This window comes from Choloepus didactylus, chromosome 5 (genome assembly GCF_015220235.1).
Source record: "Choloepus didactylus isolate mChoDid1 chromosome 5, mChoDid1.pri, whole genome shotgun sequence".
Lineage (NCBI taxonomy): Eukaryota > Metazoa > Chordata > Mammalia > Pilosa > Megalonychidae > Choloepus > Choloepus didactylus.
In genome coordinates, this window is record NC_051311.1 from 1,446,871 (window position 1) to 1,466,993 (window position 20,123).

The following is a 20,123-nucleotide window of genomic DNA, read 5'->3' on the forward strand; positions in this document are numbered from 1 at the left end:
CCTGTGGGGTAAGGGCAGCCACACAGGTAATTACAAACGCCAGTACCATTATATTGTATTTTTTTGGTATGTAACTCCACTTTTTACTTCCTACAGGTTCTAAAATTCAAATACATATAAAGCAATGACAAACCTATGGTTTGGGGCAGACAATGTATGAAATTATCATTTGTAACAAATTAAAAGGTGGGGAGTTAAGGGTATAGGAACATTCATTGTATGTATGTGCTATTGAAGTTAAGTTCGTATCAAATGAAACATTACTGCTATAGATTGAGGATATTAAATTTAAGCCTGATGGTAGCCACAAAGAAAGTCTGGGGAAAATACATATGAAAAGAAATGAGAAGGAACTCAAAATGGTACAATACAAAAAAAAAAAAAAAAATCAAATAAATACGAAAGTAAGCAATGACAGGAGTAAAGGGACAAAAAATGTATATGATTTACACAAAGACCAAATAGCAAATGGCAGAAGAAAGTTCTGCATTATCTGTAGTTACTTGAAATGTGAAGGGATTAAACTCTCCAGTCAAAAGGCAGAGACTGGCAGAAGGAATAAAAGAAAGCATGACCCTACTATATGCTTTACATAAGAGACTCAACTTAAATTCAAAGACACAAGTAGGTTGAAAGTGAAAGGATAGAAAAAAATACCATCAAATAGTAAGCACGAGAGAGCTGGAGGAGCTATACAATACCAGATAAAATAGACACTAAGTAAAAAACTGTTATAAAAGGACAATTGGTCAATCAACAAGACATAACAACTATAAATACATACACACCTAATAGCAGAGCTCCAAATATATGAAGCAAATATTGACAGGTTTGAAGGGAGAAACAGACAATTCTACATTAATAGTAGGAGGCTTCAATTCACCACTTTCACTAATGGATAGAAGTTCTAGAGAGAAGATCAATAAGGAAATAGAAGGTTTGAATGATACTGTAAACCAACTAGACCTAACAGACATCTATGGAATATTTTACCGAATAGCAGCAGAATACACTCTCTTCTCTAGTGCCCAGGGATCATTCTCCAGGAGAGACCACATATTAGGTCAGAAAACAAGTCTCAGTAAATAAAAAATACTGGAAGTATACAATGTATCTTCTCCAAACACAATGAAATGAACCTATCAATCAATCAATACCAGAGAGAGAAATAGAAAATTAACAAATATGTAGAAATTAAATAACAGATTCTTTGACAACTAATGGATCAAAGAATAAATAACAAGGGAAATTAGGAAAATATCTTGAGGCAAATGAAAATGAAAACACAACAGATCAAAACTTATGGGCTGAAGCAAAGGCAGTGCTGAGAGGGAAGTTTAGAGCTCTAAATGCTTCCATTAAAAAAGAAGAAAGATCTCAAATCAAAGCCCTAACCTCACAACTGGAGGACAGAGAAGACGAGCAAATTAAACCCAAAATGAGCAGAATGAAGGTAAGAGCAAAATTAGAGTGTAGACATATGAAATAGAGAATAGAAAAACCATAGAATCAATGAAATCAAACATTGGCTCTTTGAAAAGATCAATAACATTGACATACCTTTAGCTAGACTGACAAAGAAAAAAAAAAGAAAGGGCGTAAATAACCAAATCAGAAATGAAAGGGGAACATTACTATCAGCCCCACAAAATAAAGGCTTTGAGAGGATACTATGAACAATGGTATGCAAACAAACTAGACAACTTAGATGGAATGGACACATCCCTAGAAACACACAAACTACCTACGCAGACACAGAAAGGAACAGAAGATCTCAAGAGACCAATAACAAATAAGGAGATTGAATCAATAACAACAACAGAAAACCCCAACAAAGAAAAGCCCAGGACCAGATGGCTTCACCGGTGAATTTGACCCAATATTCCAAGAAGAATGGCATCCAATCCTATTTTTACTCTTCCAAAAAACTGAAGAGTAGGGAAGATCCCTAACTCATTCCATAAGGCCAGCATCACTCCAACAGCAGCAGCTAGAAATAACACAAGAAAAGAAAATTACAGAACAATGTATCTCACGAATATAGATGCAAAAATCCTCAACAAAATACTAGCAACCCACATCCAACAGCATATAAAAAGAATTACACACCTGGACTAAGTGGTACGCATCCCAGGTGTGCTGGTTTGTATATTTATGTCCCCCAGAAAAAGCCATATTCTTTAATGCATTCTTGCGGGGGAAGACGTATTAGTGTGGACTGGGCTGGAACCTATTGGTTCAGTGTTTCCGTGGAGATGTGCCCCACCCAACTGTGGGTGATGACTCTGGATGATTTCCATGGAGGCGTGGCCCTGCCCATTCAGTGTTCACCAGAGTACTGTATATGCTCAGACAGAAGGGGCTCACAGTGAGCTGGAGCTCAGACAGACATTTTGAAGATGGCCATTGGAAGCTGACACAGACATTTTGGAGAAAGCCATTTTGAAACGCCACCTGGGAGCAAGCAGATGCCAGCCATGTGCCTTCCCAGCTAACAGAGGTTTTCCAGATGCCAATGGCCTTTCTCCAGTGAAGGTACCCTTTGTTGATGGACACTTTATGGCCTTCAGACTGTAACTGTGTAACCAAATAAACCCCTTTTATAAAAGCCAATCCATTTCTGGTGTTTTGCTTTCCAGCAGCATTGAGAAACTAGAACACCAAGTATGCAAGTGTGGGTCCACATAAGAAAATCAATTAACATAATACATTTTAACAGAATGAAGGAAAACACCCATATGATCATATCAATTGATGCATTAAAGGCATTAGACAAAATCCAGTATTGTCCTTGATAAAAACACTTAGAAAACTAGGAACAGAAGGAAACTTCCTCAACATGGCAAAGGGCACATATGAAAAACTCATAGCTAGTATCATACTCAATGGTGAAAGACGGAAAGCTTTCTCTCTAACATCAGTAACAAGACAAAGATGCCCACCGTCACCACTGCTATCCAACATTACTCTGCTGGTTCTTGCTAGAGCAATTAAGCAAGAAAAGTCATCCAGATTGGAAAGGAAGACGTAAAACTTTCCCTATTTGCAGATGACATGATGTTATACACAGAAAATCCTGAAAAATCCACAACCAAGCTCCTAAAGCTAATCAATTAATCGGGGAACAAGAACCGTATGTGGAAATCAGCAGTGTTTCCATACACTGGTAACGAACAGTCTGAGAAGAAATCAAGCAAAAGTTCCATTTACAACAGCAACTACAAGGATCAAATATCTAGCAATAAATCTAACAAAGGATGTAAAGAACTTGTACACAGAGAACTACAAAATATTGCTGAAAGTAATCAGAGAAGACTTGAATAAATGGAAGGACATGCTTAGAATTCATGGATTCTAAGACTAAATACTATTAAGATGCCAGTTCTACCCAGAGCAACTTAAGAGATTCAACACAATCCCAATCAAAATTCCATTTCTTTGCAAAAATGGAAAAGCCAATACCTCAAATTTACATAGAAGGGAAGAGGCCCTGAATAGCCATAATCATCTCAGAAAAGAACGAGGTTGGAGGACCCGCACTTCCTGACCTTACAGCTTATTAAAAGCTGTAGTGATCCAAACAGCACGGCACTTGCACGAGGACAATCCAATGAAATCATATATGTATAGATCAATGGACTAAAATTGAGAGCTCAGAAATAAACCCTCATATCTATGGCCAATTGATTTTTAACAATGGTGACAAGTCCACTTAATAGGGAAACAATATTCTCCTCAAGAAATGGTTCTGGGAAAACTGGATATCCATATGAACAGAGAATGCAGGTGGATAGAAAATTGTTTTCCACAGTGGCTGCACCATTTTACATTCCCACCAGCAACCACGAGCCTTCCTGTTTCTCCACATCCTCTCCAAGGTCCACGCTCTAGTACAGGCGACAACTTGGATGGACCAGGAAGGTGTCACGCTGAGTGAAATTTGTCAGACTTAAAAGGACAAATAATATAAAATCTCATAGATATGAAAAAATTAGAAGAAGCAAATTCATAAGAGTCAGAAACTAGAATACAGGCTACCAGGAGCCAGGGTGGGGACCGGGAGCGGGAACTTAAGGCTTGAATTGCACCGAGTTTCTGTTTGGGGGATGGAAACGTTTTGGTGATGGGTGGTGGTGACGGCAGCACGACACTGAATGTGACTAACAGCATGACTCATGTATTTGAATGTGGATAAAAGGCGAAATTTTAGGGTACATATGTTTTATTTCAGGTATATATGTTGCTAGAATAAAAATTTAAAAAATATCATAGGACTGTACAACACAAACAGTGACCCCAATGGAAACTATGGACTATATTTAAAAGTACAATTATAATAACATTGTTTGTTCAATTGTAACAAAGGTAACACAGTAAAGCAAAGTGTTAATAATAGGGGTGTACATGGGAACTCTGTATTTTCTGTATGGTTTTTCTGTAAACCTACAACTTCTCTAATTAAAAAGCTATTTTTAGAAATGCTAGGAACATATGAAGTGGAAATGGCTAAAAACGGCTATTTCGAAACAAAAATAAAAGGTGAACTGACCAGTAGATGGTGCCGTCCGCCCTCCTTCCACACAAACACCATGAACATGAGGAAGCCCATGTTCCGCAGTCCCGCCCCTCCTCTTCTAGAAGAGCACGTCTGCCAAGTCTTAGGTGAGGCTTTTTCTTCTGGCGAACAAGCTAAGGTTTCGTTATAATCGCTCCTGTTTTCATCACGTTCGCATTAACATCTTCAGTCTGTGTGCTGCCTGCAGGCTCTTGCTAGGTCCCACGTATACCAGGATGCAAACGTGCTCTCCAAACCTTCAAATACACGTGTGTGCATGCTTGTACATGTGCATGTGCATGTGTGTGTGCACCTGCTGGCACACATGCACGTGTGTGGGGGTGAGCACACAAACATGCTTGAACATGTGTTTGTGTGCAAATGCATTTTAACGTGTGCACATGTGCTCATGTGCATGTCTGTGTGCACATGTACATGTGTGCACTATATGTTTGTGTGTGCATGTGTGAAAGTGTGTTGTGTTCAGGTGCATGTGTCCGTGCGTGCGTGTTCACGTGTGTGTGCATGTGTGTGTTATCTCCATATGAAATGGAGAGGAAGTGCTCCAATAAAAGAACGTGAAATGTCCTGGAGGGGTCAGCCACTGGCACCAGGATCTGAAGCCGGCAGAGCTTCTGGACAGCGCAAGGTGGGACGTCTGCGCCCCTCACGAGACCCCCGCAGTGGGCCTGGTGGCCAGGCTGTGAGGGCCTTACCCTGGGGAGTGGCAAGAGCCGACTAGGGGTGAAACCAATGCCTGGTGGGCACGAGGGGCAGAGGGTGGCTGGCACAGGAAGGTGCTCCTTGGGGCTGCAGCCAGTCCGCTTGTCCCCACCCATGCTGCCAGGGGGGTGGGGGACATGCAGCTGGGTGAGGGGCGGTGCAGCTGGTGGGGGACATGCAGCTGGGTGAGGGGTGGTGCAGCTGGTGGGGCCGTGCTCCTGGGTGGGGATGTGGGGACCTGCCCCTCTCCCAGGAGGCGCCCACAGCCCCGTGCAGTCCACGGTCCCGGGGTCTGGGCCGGGGTGACGTGCCCCCTGGGGGCGGGGGTGGGACGAGGAACTGGGCATCTTCTCAACCCCTGTAACCCTTTCCACGTGGAGCCTTCCAGAACCAGCCCGGGTCCTGAAGGAACTGCACAAGCACGTCAGCGGGAGCCAGCCCCTGGCCACAGCTATGGAAGACCCTGCACTTCCCGCCCCCAGTCTGAGGGGCAGAACAACCTGGAAGGAAACTGGACTTCTATGAACTTTTGATGCTCATGGGCGGTAGGCTTTGATATTGGACTTTGATTTTTTTTAATCCTGACTCGATAATTTTAGATGTTAGTTTCCTTTGGACGTCATCTTTTGGTGTTTCTCCGGGAAACTGATAACCAGAGGACGTTCCTGTTCTCGGCGGGGGCTTCCCCACACTGCGTGTTATTAGCACAGCTTCGCCCACCCTCTGACCCTGGGAAGTAGTGTCATTTGGGAACGAGAACAGACAGGGATTCCTCAGGTTTGGGGCTGGACCCTGACGCATTTCAGACCTTCTGGGAAAAGATTTATCCGGGTCCCCAGTGTCACAGGAAGAGCCACTAAAAAGCAGTTAGTCAACTCCACGGGGCAAGGCTCCTGCATCACGGTTTTGAATTTTCTCAGGGGTCTTTTCTGGTGTCTGGGATAGAGCAGGTGCCCGGGGGACAGTTACTGAGCAAAAGAGCGAGTGGTGGCTCCAACCCGTAAAGGTTGGGATTGCACCCTGAGGGGCGGCTGACTCCCCCCAGAGAAGGTAAGCCCCGCCTTCAGACAAGGCCAGCCCCCCCCCACCCGTAGTGACCAGACAGAAAGGTCAAGCCCGGGGCCCTACCACAGATGTCTCAGTGGGGACAGGACCTTCCCCTAAGGGGCACCTGGCAAAGTGTGGTGTTTTTGGGTCATCACAGTAATTTGGGGCTGCAACAGGCAATTAGTGGCTAGAGGCCACGTTGCAGAATTCCATCCTGGAAGTCACAGGGAAGTTCTGCAAACCAAAGGTTTACTCCACAATCTTACTGCTAGACGTCTATGTAAAAAAAGTTATGGTGATTTGATCTTAAAACCTAAATCCATCCTATACACTAACACAAAAATATTTTTGCACCGTTTTGGTGTGTATCGAATCTTCAGGAATGCAGTTACCGTGCTGGCTGAAGGAAGATTCATTTTGTTTTGTTTACAACTCTTTGTTTTGGCTTTTCCCACCATTTTGGGAATTCATGCTGCCAACAGAGCTGCTGCTATTGGCATTTGAGTTATAAACGCAGCCCACGGGTGCCGTCTGAGTCCACACTTCACATTCACAGAAGTGGCCGAATGGACTGCCCTGTTCTGTGACTCGCTGCAGTTACATTGGAGTATTTACGTATGGAAACATGCATTATTTATATGCTCTCCTTTGATTTCTCCTTCTTCCTGCATTTAGTACATTATATCTTTTTTTTGAAATTGTGGACACAGGTCAGCTCCATCATAGATAATTTTCTATCATTTCCTACTAATATGAAAAGGGTCAGGGGCCTGATGACGGTGGGGAAAGCTGGAAGAGCCAGGACCTTCCTTCCTGGTTCTGTTTTCCACGCAGGGCACTTCAGCGAGGGTCCCGCCCTGGGCCCTCTACGGCCTCACTCGGCTGACCCCGGGAGGGGTGCACAGACGGGTAAACCGAGGTGAGGGTCCTGGCGAGCCCGGGCAGCCCACATCCCCATCCCTCCTCCTTGTTCTAGCCAGCCTCCAGGAAGGCTCCGAGTTTCATGGAGGGTCACAACTGGGAGTGGGCTTCTGGCTACTGTTCTAACGCCCAGCTCAGCCACCCCTTCTGGGAAGCCAATCCTGAGCCCCAAGAGGAGTCCACCACAACCCCTGTGCCGCCCCGTGCCACCCGGTGCCTGCACATCAGCGCCCCACTTCCCGGCAGCCTGGGCAGCCACAGCTCTCCGTCACCGTCCCCAGGGCTGGGACAGGCCCAGCGGCCAGGAGCCGACTGTCTCCAGGGGACACATGCCCCAGTCAGCTCTCCAGAGCAGCCGACACTCGTCTACGTGCGTGTCCACCTGCAGAATTCACTTAAGCACATACCTTTCCTACGGTGACTTGACTATGCATCCAGGGCACGGTCTAGGAGGAATCGAGTGTCCCATTTCTCACAGGGGTCTCTGGTAAAGACATGTGCAAGATTCACACTCCAACGACTGTGACTGGATCTGCCAGGTCCGTAGAGAAAATTGCCAATAGGGAAAGTTGCCAGTTGAGGGAAATTATTTTCATAAAAGGGAAAATGAGAGAATATCTGAATAGAATTTCTCTGAAGAAAGGACATTCTGTTTTGAAGCTGGAAAGCCACTCCTTGTTTTCATACTGCTATTTCTGCTCTGAATGGCTTCAGGGAATGCAGAAAATCACTGGTTTTTTCATGACGTTGTCAAGTCAGTCACAGAAGCAATCCTGAGAGTAAACCCAGTCAGCCCTTCTAGCAGAGCCACACTCAGAAGACCGACATGAGTTTAAATTTATAATCATCTACGTGTAAATCAGTCACTTTGAAGATTTTAAGGAAAGGAGATTCGCAGCCTCTGTGCTCATCTGGAAACAAAGAACCAAAGGGGGCTTTGTTTACAGGCTGTGCATAAGGCACTGCGAGCGCCAAACGTACGTCGTCTTCATCCTCAGCACTGCCTGCAACGCACGTGCCCGCCTGCCTCCTTGTCAGCACATGAAGTGATGAGGACGCGGGACACCAGGAAACGTGTCTGCTGGCCAAACGACCCCAAACTGCCTCGGGAGCGTGAGGCTTTCATGTGAGCCAGGCAGCCTAGAGCATCTGAGCTCAGCGTCGCGGCCTCCTGCCCTCGCTGCCGTGTCCTGGGACAGAAGCGTCCACCCGAGCCGGCCTCCCTGGGACAGAAGCGTCCACCCGAGCCGGGCTCCCCGGGACAGAAGCGTCCACCCGAGCCGGCCTCCCCGGGACAGAAGCGTCCACCCGAGCCGGGCTCCCCGGGACAGAAGCGTCCACCCGAGCCGGCCTCCCCGGGACAGAAGCGTCCACCCGAGCCGGCCTCCCCGGGACAGAAGCGTCCACCCGAGCCGGGCTCCCCGGGACAGAAGCGTCCACCCGAGCCGGCCCTCCCCGGGACAGAAGCGTCCACCCGAGCCGGGCTCCCCGGGACAGAAGCGTCCACCCGAGCCGGCCTCCCCGGGACAGAAGCGTCCACCCGAGCCGGGCTCCCCGGGACAGAAGCGTCCACCCGAGCCGGGCTCGTCCACGGCACCCTCCGCGCTGCCTACTGTCCCACTCGCTATCCGAATGGCGGCTGCCAGTCCAGTGGGTTTTCCGCCACGGTCCCCTCCCCTGACCCAGCCACGGTTGGGGAGGTGCCTTCTTGCATGGCCGGGCGGTGCCCCAGGCCTCCAGGGCTCCCCTGCACCCTCCTGGCTCGCCAGGGGCCCTCCCGAGGGCAGAGGGGCTTCAGGCTGAGCGCTGCCTCCCTCGGGCAGCCGCCCCCTCTGCCCGCTGTCACCCCCCGAGCTGCCCTGCCAGCCCCAGAACTGACCAGGCCTCTCGCAGCCACGGGCTCCCCTGAAGGACCACCCTCAAGGGCCCGGGGCTGTGGGCACCGCTGCAACTCGCCCTTCTCTGTCTTTTAAAATCCGAATAGTGACCATTTTGTAACTTGTTTCTCTCCACTGTCCATTGCTCGAGCAGACCCCAGACTTCCTACCTAATGGTTCCCTCCCTGGGCCCCAGCACCACACGCCCCTTCACCCACCCAGGATGTGCTACATCCCTTGTTGGAAAACCTCTGATCGCTCCTTCCCTCATCTGCACAAAATCTAAGTCCCATTAGCTTGACTTTTGAGATCCTTCGTAATCTGGGTCCTTCTCTGCTTAGGAACTCCTTCCTCACTCCCCGTCCTCAGCCTCTGATCCTTCTAGAACATGCTCCTTCCCACCTGCCCCCTCAGATGTCCTCCTCACCCACCCACAGCTTGACCCCCGACTGAGGGAACCAGCCTTCCCACACCCACTCCTTCTGGGTCCCCTGATCCTTAGCCTTTTTCCCTTGTAAACTTGCTTGTTGCTTCAAGCTGTGTCTCAGGCATTTGTTAGCACTTAAATATTTACTGCCCTGAACTGCCTATTACGGATTTATGTGCATTGTTCCTTCATTTTCCCATCAGATTTAGGCTCCTTGGCAAGGGAAATCTTGTCATACTTGTTATTTTTACCCCAAGAGTGTAGCAACAGTCCAAGGAATAGATACTGATTGATGCTTCTTATCTGAATTGATATAAACTGACAAATCCAGTAGTTTAACATTAAAAAATCATCAAGCCCTTTTGACCAAAAGGAGGAAAAGAAAGGCAACAAAATAAGGTTTCAGTGGCTAAGAGATTTCAAATAGAGTCGAGAGGCTGTCCTGGGGGTCACTCCTATGCAAGCTTCAGCTGGATATGCCAAATGGCCACAGTATGATAAGCCCAAGTCAACAGTTGTCCCAAAAACCCTGAAGAATATTCAGATCCCTATCTGAGATGCTGTAAGTTTCACTCACTTAGCTTATTCTTCAGAAACTTACATCCTCCAGAGAACACCTATGCCAGACAAGTCCCAAAACCCAGAGGCAACAGCCTCTTCAAGAACATCAACCAGATGTGTCCCCTTTTCCCATAATGTCGACACCCCTTTTCAACATGAACAGGTTAGGGTGGTCACTGCCTGGACATCCCTGAAGATCAGGAAAGTGATTAAACTAGAGGACGGGGTAGCAACAGATGAGACAGATTTAACAAAGGATTATAAATACTGAATCTTTACATAATTTTTTTCTTAGTTGCTAGGGTGTTAGAATAGCTAGAAGGAAATAACTGAAACAGCAAATTCTTTGAAATTTGCTCTATAGCTATTTGTAAATTGTACTTCAAAAGTTACCACGTTTCTGTATATATATATTTCACAAGGAAATAACTGAAACAATAGTTCTGTAACCCATAACATTCTTTAAAATTTCCTATATAATCACTTGTTAAATTGTACTTTGAAAGTTATCACCTTTCTGCATGTATGTTTCACAATAAAGAAATATCTGCAATGGTGGCACTGTAACCCACAACATTCTTTAAAATTTGCCAAGTACTTTTTAAATAACACTTCGAAAGTTATCACTTTTATGTATATGTTATATTCCACAATAAAAAAATCATTTTATGTACGTATGTTATATTTCAGATTAAAAAATGAAAAAAAAATCATCAAGAAATTGAGCAGAACAGTTTCTTGATTCACTGTCAGTGGGACTTCAGAACTAAGATACTGCCTATATCGAAAGAAAATACAAGCAGTCTAAACACGAACTTATGAAAGAGGTAAGTTACGGGGCACCTGTCCGCACTGCGAACCTTGCCGCCCGCTTCAGGATGCGCCGAGGGAGCTGTGTGCAGCTCTCTGCAGACACAGCCTCGGCAAGGCTCTCAGGAGCAGACATCCCGGAGCTGGCCCTGGAGCCCCCGGTCCTTGAGTCGTCCGTGCTAAGGACTCATTTGACAGCAGACAAGAAGATGGAGCACCTGTGACACGGCCCATCACATCCTCGGGAACCAAGCAGGGCTCGCAATCGCAGGTCCCCCCGAGGGGTGCCCCGTGGGGTGCGCAGTAACCAAACCTGTGAAGAAACAGCGGCCTCACCTTCACGTAGTCATAAAGGCAGCTCTGGAAAGAGGTCCAGGCCTCCAGGAGAAACACACTGAAGGTGAGATTGATGAGCTTGTTTGCAGGCGCCGCGATGACCCACATGCAGTCTAGGTACTTGTCGTAATTTCCGTCTGAGTCAGAATCTGGAGAGACGAAGCTGGAAGGTGGACCTGACAGAAACCCGCCGCATCCCTGCCGGGGCCCTGGGGAAAAACAAAGACATGTGACCCTGAGGCCAACAGAGCGTTTCTTGAATTCTGCAGCTGTGTTCTCAGCAACATCCTCGGGCGGCTGGCGGAGCCTGGGCTTGTGCGCGGGGGTCTCCTCTCGCCTCGGCTCCCCTCTCTGCCCGTCCCCCCTGGAAAGGCGGGTCGAGAACCGGATCCATTTCCACATGCATTTTCAGAACCGCTGATGTGACTGAATTTTTTCTACCCTTGAAAAATCCAACTTTATACAAAATAAATATTTTGAATGCTAGTGGAAAATGAGAACTTGTTTCATTTTTATGATCTGCTTTTATGAACACATAGACTGAAAACAGAGATTATGAATAATTTATCCAACACCCCGAGAAAACTGGCTCCAAACAACTCTTATTTAAATATTCTGATAAAAGAGGCTGAAAGGCCCTCACCATCCTGGTACTGTTTATATTAAACCACTCTCTATATTCCATTGTTCCTTTTCCAAAAAGAAGGGGAAGCTGAAAAAGAACTTTACTGGAGAAAAAGGTCTACCAACTCTGAATAAAAACTTTGAAATTCCGAATAAAATGTAAAAGAGCAATGGAGAAGCTAGAGAACGTCCTTAGGATGGTTCAGTGACCTGTTATGGATCAGACACGGGGCCGAGTCCTCCAAACACAGCGTCACCTCTACCCTGTCCACACCAGGTAAGCAGAGCCGGGAAGGAGGGAAAACTTACTGACAAGTTTGAAAGACACAGTGAGGATGAATTAAGCCCAATTAGCTGAGCAGGGACAGGGTTTAACAGGTGCTCAAAGCCAGGCTCACAAAGCTTGTGTCCTCCTCAAACCCAGGCTCTCCCTAGCTGCAAGGTCAGATGTCACCTTGTGTCCAGACTACCTGTCCCGCTCCAGGGCCCTCTGCTCTCACCCTCGGGGATGCAGGGGAGCAGCCCGCCCGGCCCGGCCTGGTGACGACACAGGGTGGTCTCGGCATGGAGGCGTCAGGCAGGCCGGGCTGCCCCAGCTGCAGCTTCCGAGTCAGGAGAAGCAGGGTTTGCACCGTCAGCAGCTCTTGGGCTGGAATGCTCCGGAAGCCCAGCCCCTGACCCCGTGGAGAGTGGCCAGGACCACGCTCAGGGGAGAGGGCCCGAGACCGCCAGTCACTGAAGGAGCCGGCTGGCTGACTCCCGCCCACGGCAGGAAGGGACAATCACTGAGGGATTAAAGAATGCACAGACCGATTTATTTACTAAACATTTCTTCTAATACAGAAGGGACTATATTTTGTGTTGACAGTTAGTGTCCGAGTGGGAAAAGTTGAGGTGGGTAGTCCACCAGCAGCAGTAAGACATGGGTACGTAACGATGGCACAGCCCAGAAAATGATAAGGGCCCAAAAGGGGCAGAGAAGGGTGTGGGATTCCCAGGAAGGGGGAGATGACTTCAGGCCACAAGGCTCCGGAGGGCTCCAGGGAGGTGGTACTGGTCCGGGTCTTGAGGGGTGAACAGGACATAACCCTGCAAAACCGGGGTGGGGGGGCAGTTCAGGCTGAAGGAACCTGACGGACGGTAAATGGACAATCATTTACATTATATGCAAATTACGGGTAAACATAATCCCATTTGAGAAAGCAACAGGGTCAGGAAGGAGAACAGGGAGCTGAGACTGGGCAGCGTGTGACAGCTGCCTCCAGACCTCCCTCAGGATGGTGGAGGTCCACCCGAAAGGTTTTCATCAGGGGAGTGGGGGACCAGAATGTGCTTTCTAATTCCATGTGATCCGAAAACGAATCTGGGAGCACATTCTACACCTGGGGGAAGGGACAGCAGAAAGGAGACCAGCTAGGGGCCATGGCGGTGTGGCTGGGTGTAGCAAGAGACGATGGAGAGGTGGAGGACTGGATCCGGGACAGCGGCGTTACCGGGCACCATTCTACTAAGACATCAGCTTTACCATGAAATGTCCTTTTAAAAATTCAAGCGAGAAGGGCAAGATGGTGGCATAGAGAGGAGTGGAAGCTAAGCAGTCCCCCAGGAACAACTACAAAAGACCAGAAACAACTAGTAAATAATCCAGAATAACTGCGGGGGGACAAACGAGACCATCCACTCATCATACACCAACCTGAGTTGGGAGGAATGCCCGAGAACACAGCATAAAATCTGTAAGTAAAACCTGCAGATCCAAGTCATGAGACCCCCTCCCCTACAGCCGAGCTGCAAAGCCTCGTGGTGTAAGCTCTCTCCCAGCAAGCGAATATAGCTCAGCTGAGCTCCAACTGGGGTTTTAAGCAGCGAGTGTGAACTGCTCACTACAGGTACACATCCCCAAAAAACAGACAGAGGCTTTGGGTGACGACTGACCTGGGAGAGCTGGAGGGTCACCTTGGACTGGGTCTGAAGGGGACTATCTGTTTCTTTTTTGGCTCAGTGGAGAAAGCCCCAGTCATTTTCAGTTTCCAGGGCTGTGACTTGGGGAAGGGTGGAGACAGCACAAGCAGAGAGCGAGACCATTGAAATGCTAATGACCTCCACCTGGGGGGTCTGTCTTCTCTAGGAGGAAAGGGGTGGGGCCCTTTCCATTCAGAACCAGACCCCAGAGCCTGGGGGAACACGGCCACACCTCCTCACACCAGTCAAGAATTATAGGCTAACAGGCGTCACCTGCTGGGCAGAAAAGCACAGTAACCCGAGGCATCAAAGGGTGGAGCAATTTTCTAAGACACACCCGCAGGGAAACCAGATACTGAATATTTCTTCCCTCTGGGACCTGAGCCTGTTCTGGTCTGGGAAAACCTGATTTGGATAACCAAGGAAACCATGCCTAGACAACAGAAAATTACAACCTACACTAAGAAAAACAAAGTTATGGCCCAGTCAAAGGAACAAACGTACACTTCAACTGAGATACAGAAATTTAAACAACTAATGCTAAATCAATTCAAAAAGTTTAGAGAAGATATTGCAAAAGAGATAGAGGCTGTAAAGGAATCACTGGGCATACATATGGCAGAAATCAAAAGTTCAAAAAAACAACTAATAGAATCTGTGGAAATGAAAGGCAAACACAAGAGATGAAAGACACAATGGAAACATACAACAGCAGACCTCAAGAGGCAGAAGAAAATACTCAGGAACTGGAGAACAAAACACCTGAAAGCCTACACGCAAAGGAGCAGATGGAGAAAAGAATGAAAAAATATGAGCAACGTCTCCAGGAACTCAAGGATGAAACAAAGTACAATAATGTATGTATCATTGGTGTCCCAGAAGGAGAAGAGAAGGGAAAAGGAGCAGAAGCAATAATAGAGGAAATAATTAATGAAAATTTCCCATCTTTTATGAAAGACATAAAATTACAGATCCAAGAAGCACAGCGTACTCCAAACAGAAGAGATCTGAATAGGCCTACAGCAAGACACTTAATAAGCAGATTATCAAATGTGAAAGACAAAGAGAGAATCCTGAAAGCAGCAAGAGAAAAGCGATCCATTACATACAAAGGAAGCTTTATAAGACTATGTGCAGATCTCTCAGCAGAAACCATGGAGGCAAGACAGAAGTGGTGTGATACATTTAAGATACTGGAAGAGAAAAACTGCCAACCAAGAATCCTATATCCAGCAAAGCTGTCCTTCAAATATGAGGGAGAGCTCAAAATATTTTCTGACAAACAGACAATGAGAGACTTTGTGAACAAGACACCCGCCCTACAGGAAATTCTAAAGGGAACACTGCAGAGTGATAGAAGACAGGAGTGCATGGTTTGGAACACAATTTTGGGAGATGGTAGCACAACAATGTAAGTACACTGAACAAAGGTAACTATGAATATGGTTGAGAGAGGAAGGTGGGGAGCATGTGAGACACCACAAGAAAGGAGGAAAGATAAAGACTGGGACTGTGTAACTTGGTGAAATCTACAGTATTCAACAATTGTGATAAAATGTACAAATATGTTCTTTTACGAGGGAGAACAACAAATGTCAACCTTGCAAGGTGTTAAAAATGGGGAGGCACTGGGGGAGGGATGCAATCCGCATAAACTAGAGACTGTAACTAATAGAATCATTGTATTATGCTTCCTTTAATGTAACAAAGGTGATACACCAAGGTAAATGCAGATAAAGGGGGGGATAGGGGAGGCATGTTAGACACTTGACATTGGTGGTATTGTCTGATTCTTTATTCTACTTTGATTTAAGGTTATTTTCCCTTTTGCTGCTTCCTAGCTGTCATTTTTTTTCCTCTTTCTTTTGCCTCTCTACTTTCTTTGACTCTCCCTCCTGCCTTGTGGAAGAAATGCAGATGCCGTTATATAGATAGTGGTGAAGGTGGTGAACACATAAATGTATGACCATGCAGAAAACCATCGATTATTTACTTGGGATGGAATGTATGGTGAGTGAACAAAACCATATTAAAAAAAAAAAAAATGGGTTGATGACAAAACCTCGAGGGCAATATACTGAGTGAAATAAGCCAAACACATAAGGACAATTATTGCAGGGTCTCACAGATAGGAACTAATTATAATATGTAAACTTATAGACATGAAATATAAGGTACCAAGATATAGAACGAAGTTTAAGAATGGGGAGTGGTTGCTTAGTATGAGCAGAATGTTCAATTAGGATGAACTTAAATGTTTGGAAATGAACAGGGGTGTCGGTAGCAAGATGTGAGAATAACTAACAGCACTGAATGGTGTGTGAATGAGGTGGAAAGAGGATCAGAGTCATATATGTCACCAGAAGGAAAGCTGGAGGTCAAAAGATGGGAATGTATAAAACTGAATCCTATGGTGGGCAATGTCCATGATCAACTGTACAAATGCTAGAAATCGCTTCCATGAACCAGAACAAATGTATGCAATACAAGTAGAAGTTAATAATAGAGGGGCATATAGGGAAGAAATATATACCTATTGCAAACTATATACTACAGTTAGTAGTATTTCAACATTTTTTCATAAACAGTAACAAATGTACTATACCAACACTACAAGTCAACAATTGAGGCGGGTTGGTTAGGGATACGGGAGGATGAGAGTTTCCTTTCCTTTCTTTCTTTTTTCATCTTTCACTTTATTTCTTGTCTGGAGTAATGAAAAGTTTCTAAAAATTGAACAAAAATTAAGTGTGGTGATGGATGCACAGCTGTATGAGGGTACCCAGGGGGAAGTGATTGTACACTTTGGATCTTTGGATAATTGTATGTTATCTGAACAAGCTCAACAAAAATGAAAAAAAAAAAAAATTAAGAAGAACCCCCCCCCCCAAAAAAAAAATTCAAGCTATATATTTAATCTCTACTTGTGCTGGTTTGAATCTGTTTTATGTACCCAATAAAAAGCCATGTTCTTTAATGCAATCTTGTGGGGGCAGACTTATCATGGGTGGGATCTTTCGATTAGGTTGTTTTCATTAAAAACATTTAACTATTCGTCAGATGAACTTGTTTTGCATTTTACTCTTAAGTAAATTGTATTGATCATTCTATTCTCGAACCTCAAACATGTACAATATTGTAGGTATAATATTTATGTTATGCAAGAAAATGTTTTTTTGTGACATTATTTTCTTTTCAGTAACTTCTCTCAATTTGACCCACTTCAGAAATCCTAATTTGAGATCTACTTTAATTTAGAATGTGTTTTTAGTCTGGCAACATTTGGGAAGCATAAAAATAAAATACTAAAATAAAGATAATTCACCAAAAAAAGGGAAAAGCAGCTAATTAGCAGCTTATCAGAAGCTACAGTCAATAGAAAAAACAGTACAACATAGGAAGAATTTAGGATAAGGAGAATTTTATCATTTATCTTTAACTCACTTTGCATTATTCGGGTAATCCTGATAACACCTTTTGTGCATCATTAGTCTCACAAGATTTTATGAGAAGCTTCGATACTGCTCAAAAGTGGGGGGTTCTCTCCTCAATGTGCTCAAATGACCAGTTCCCGAGACACCAGGTTTCAAAGAAAAAAGGATTTTATTGCTGGGCACGAAGCAGGAGAGCAGACGGCCTGTGGGCCCAAAAACCTGCCTCCCTGAGCTGCAGTGACTCGGATAGTTTTATAGCATCAAAAGATGGGCTGGTTTTAGGACAGTGAGCACAGTGGCTCCAGATGACAAGGTTAGAGGTGATCTGATTACTGAGCCCGTGCAGATGGATTACACGCTTAGTCACAGCATGTGTGTAAGAAAATGGCCTTAATACGATGATGGACATGAGTTTTAGTGTTATAATGAGGCATTGGTCACTTATAGGTTAAAGTCTAAGCTACTGCACGTCAGGTGGGCCCACTGTGGTTAGATCCAGTCCTATCAAGATAGTTTTGGAATTGGGGGGATTAGTTCTGGGCTGACTCAAGGTCCTTCATTAGTAAACATCAGGAGCTGTTATTAGTGAGCAAAGGACCCTAAAGTCATCACCCAGAGCCGGGCAGCTCACTGGCGTCCGGAGAAACCGATGCCCTGTATCGGAGCACCTGCTGCTCCGTGATGCCAACTCTCCTGCCAAGATACTGCTGCCCACCAGACGTGTGCCAGGAAAGTTGTATGAACATCTACCACAAAATTAATCCTCTCCACATCCCACGAGGAACTCTCATTTGCAGACGAGAACATCAGGACCCAGACAGGATAAGCAAACCACCCAGGGTCAGGACGCGGGGTGGGCTGAGAACCGGTCCAGGCTCACGCTCAGTCCCTCAGCTGGGACCCAAGTCTCTGGAAGCTTCCCCTGTACGGGACGGCTGCAGCCATGGCCACTCCCCATCCTGACCTCGGGCTTCCCGGACAGGCACCCACGAACTGGGCTCGTGCCCAAGCTCACTGCCCGCACGGCGCGCGGTGGCCGGACATCGCTGAAGGAGCAGGGAGGGCTGGAGGGAAAAGCACGCGGTCCTCATTCGACGGCACTAAGGTCGCGGCGGGATTCTCTGTGTGCTCACCCGTGTTGGAGCTGATTTAGCAACTTTGTGAAGAAACTCCAGAACAACAATGAAAATTCCAAAAGGTTTAAAACACTGCCTAAGGGGATAGTTTTCCAGTAGGAAAATGCTTCTTTAGCTAAAAATTTGCTACGATAAATGATAACCGTATTAATCAAGAAAATTTAATCCCTGAATATTAGATTTCGGTCGGCAGGGCAGTCACTAATTTGTAAAATCCAGAATACACGAACAGGCAGAGGCCCTAGAAGAAGTTTACTCAACCTTGACAACTGCAGAATGAAAAGGTATTAGAAATTTGACAATTTTCCTTATGAAAAGAGCAGGATGAAGGGTGGTGAGCTATTTCATAAAATCGGCTACCGAGTAAAAGATGCGGGATTCACAAAAGCCCAGTGGCTTCTGAACAGTAATTTAAACCAGCAGAAGGTCACCGGTCTGTGGCTGCAAGGCGCTCGTGGAGCTTGTCCTCATCCCCTCATCCTTGTCCCTCTGGGCCGCACTCCGCGATGGAGACGGGGGCTTCTCCCCAGCTCTGCTCGAGACCTGGGACTAATTCCCCAACTGGTAAACTCAGCAGAATGAAAATAATGCCAGCCAGGGCTGCATCCTCAAAATAAAGGTCCAAATTCCTTTAATTTATTAGACTCCTGTGGCAAGGAATTTTACTAATTTGGAGGCCAAAATTCAGGGCTAGAGATTCTTTGTGATAGAGATTTTCATAGTCATTATATCTGTGCTAATCTTTCACACTGGGCCCTGCAGAAGGTGTGACATCTGCCTTCACCAGAAGGGTGATGGCTTGGGGGTGTGTGTGTGTGCATGTGCGTGCGCGTGCATGTGTGTGTATATGTGTGTGCTCCTGTGGAGTGTACGCATGGTGACTGCTACCATTTTTACAGCCATATGGCATGTGGGCCCGGGACAAGCAACGTCTCCAGGGAAGAAGGTGGAGCCACCTGAAGATGAGGAGGAGCAGAGAGAACACCACGGAGAGTGGAAGGGGCCTTTTGTATTGGTCCCTGGAGCCCCCTCCTTCCTGGGAGTTTCCGGGGGTCCCAGAGGCGGTCCAGTGAGGCCCGAGTTGGGAGTCCAGCCCAAAGCTGGGCTTCGCCTCCCACGACACGGTGACGCAAGCACATTAAGCAGAATCTTGGGTTCTCATACTCTGCTTGTAAAGGTGGTCCCCCAGGCTTCGGGGGGCAGCTGAGGGTCCGGGGGAGCATGCGGGAGACGCTGGGGGCAGGCCGCCCGCACCACAGGCCCCGAATTGCTCGGCAGTGGGAGGAATGAAAATCTACCGTGCAGCGTTCACGGGCTTTCCACCTGTGAGAACGAAGAGCCGACCCCAGACCCAGGCCCGAGAGGTGGTGAGCCCCCGCACGGCTGAGCCACAGCCGAGGAATGCCGTGGAAGCGTCTCCGGAGCTGCTCGCCGACTGCGCCTCGAAGGTCCTCACCCTTCCGCACATCCCTTGTATTGCATAACAGGGAAGGGACTGAGACGTGAACCGTGATCCGTAACAACGCCTGAAGTCACCCACATGACTGCTTGTCGAGCTGCACACCGAGAGCTGACACTTTCCCCATGTGTGCTACATTTTACAACAATGGAAACGGCTGATGTTGTGGAACTGTGACCCATGATATTCTTCGAGATTTTCTAACTACTTGTGAAATCATACATTGAAATTATCACTGTCCTGTATACAGG

At 46.6% G+C, this 20,123-nt stretch overlaps 1 protein-coding gene across 1 annotated transcript in view; it reads right to left on the reverse strand.

Moving 5' to 3' along the window:
• Positions 1 to 20,123, reverse strand: part of CUBN (cubilin) — a 260,630-nt gene that overhangs the window by 12,092 nt on the left and 228,415 nt on the right. The window contains exon 60 of the mRNA XM_037837374.1: positions 11,258 to 11,466. Within this exon, the coding sequence (XP_037693302.1) occupies positions 11,258 to 11,466 (209 nt within the window). The remainder of the gene's footprint in view (positions 1 to 11,257; positions 11,467 to 20,123) is intronic.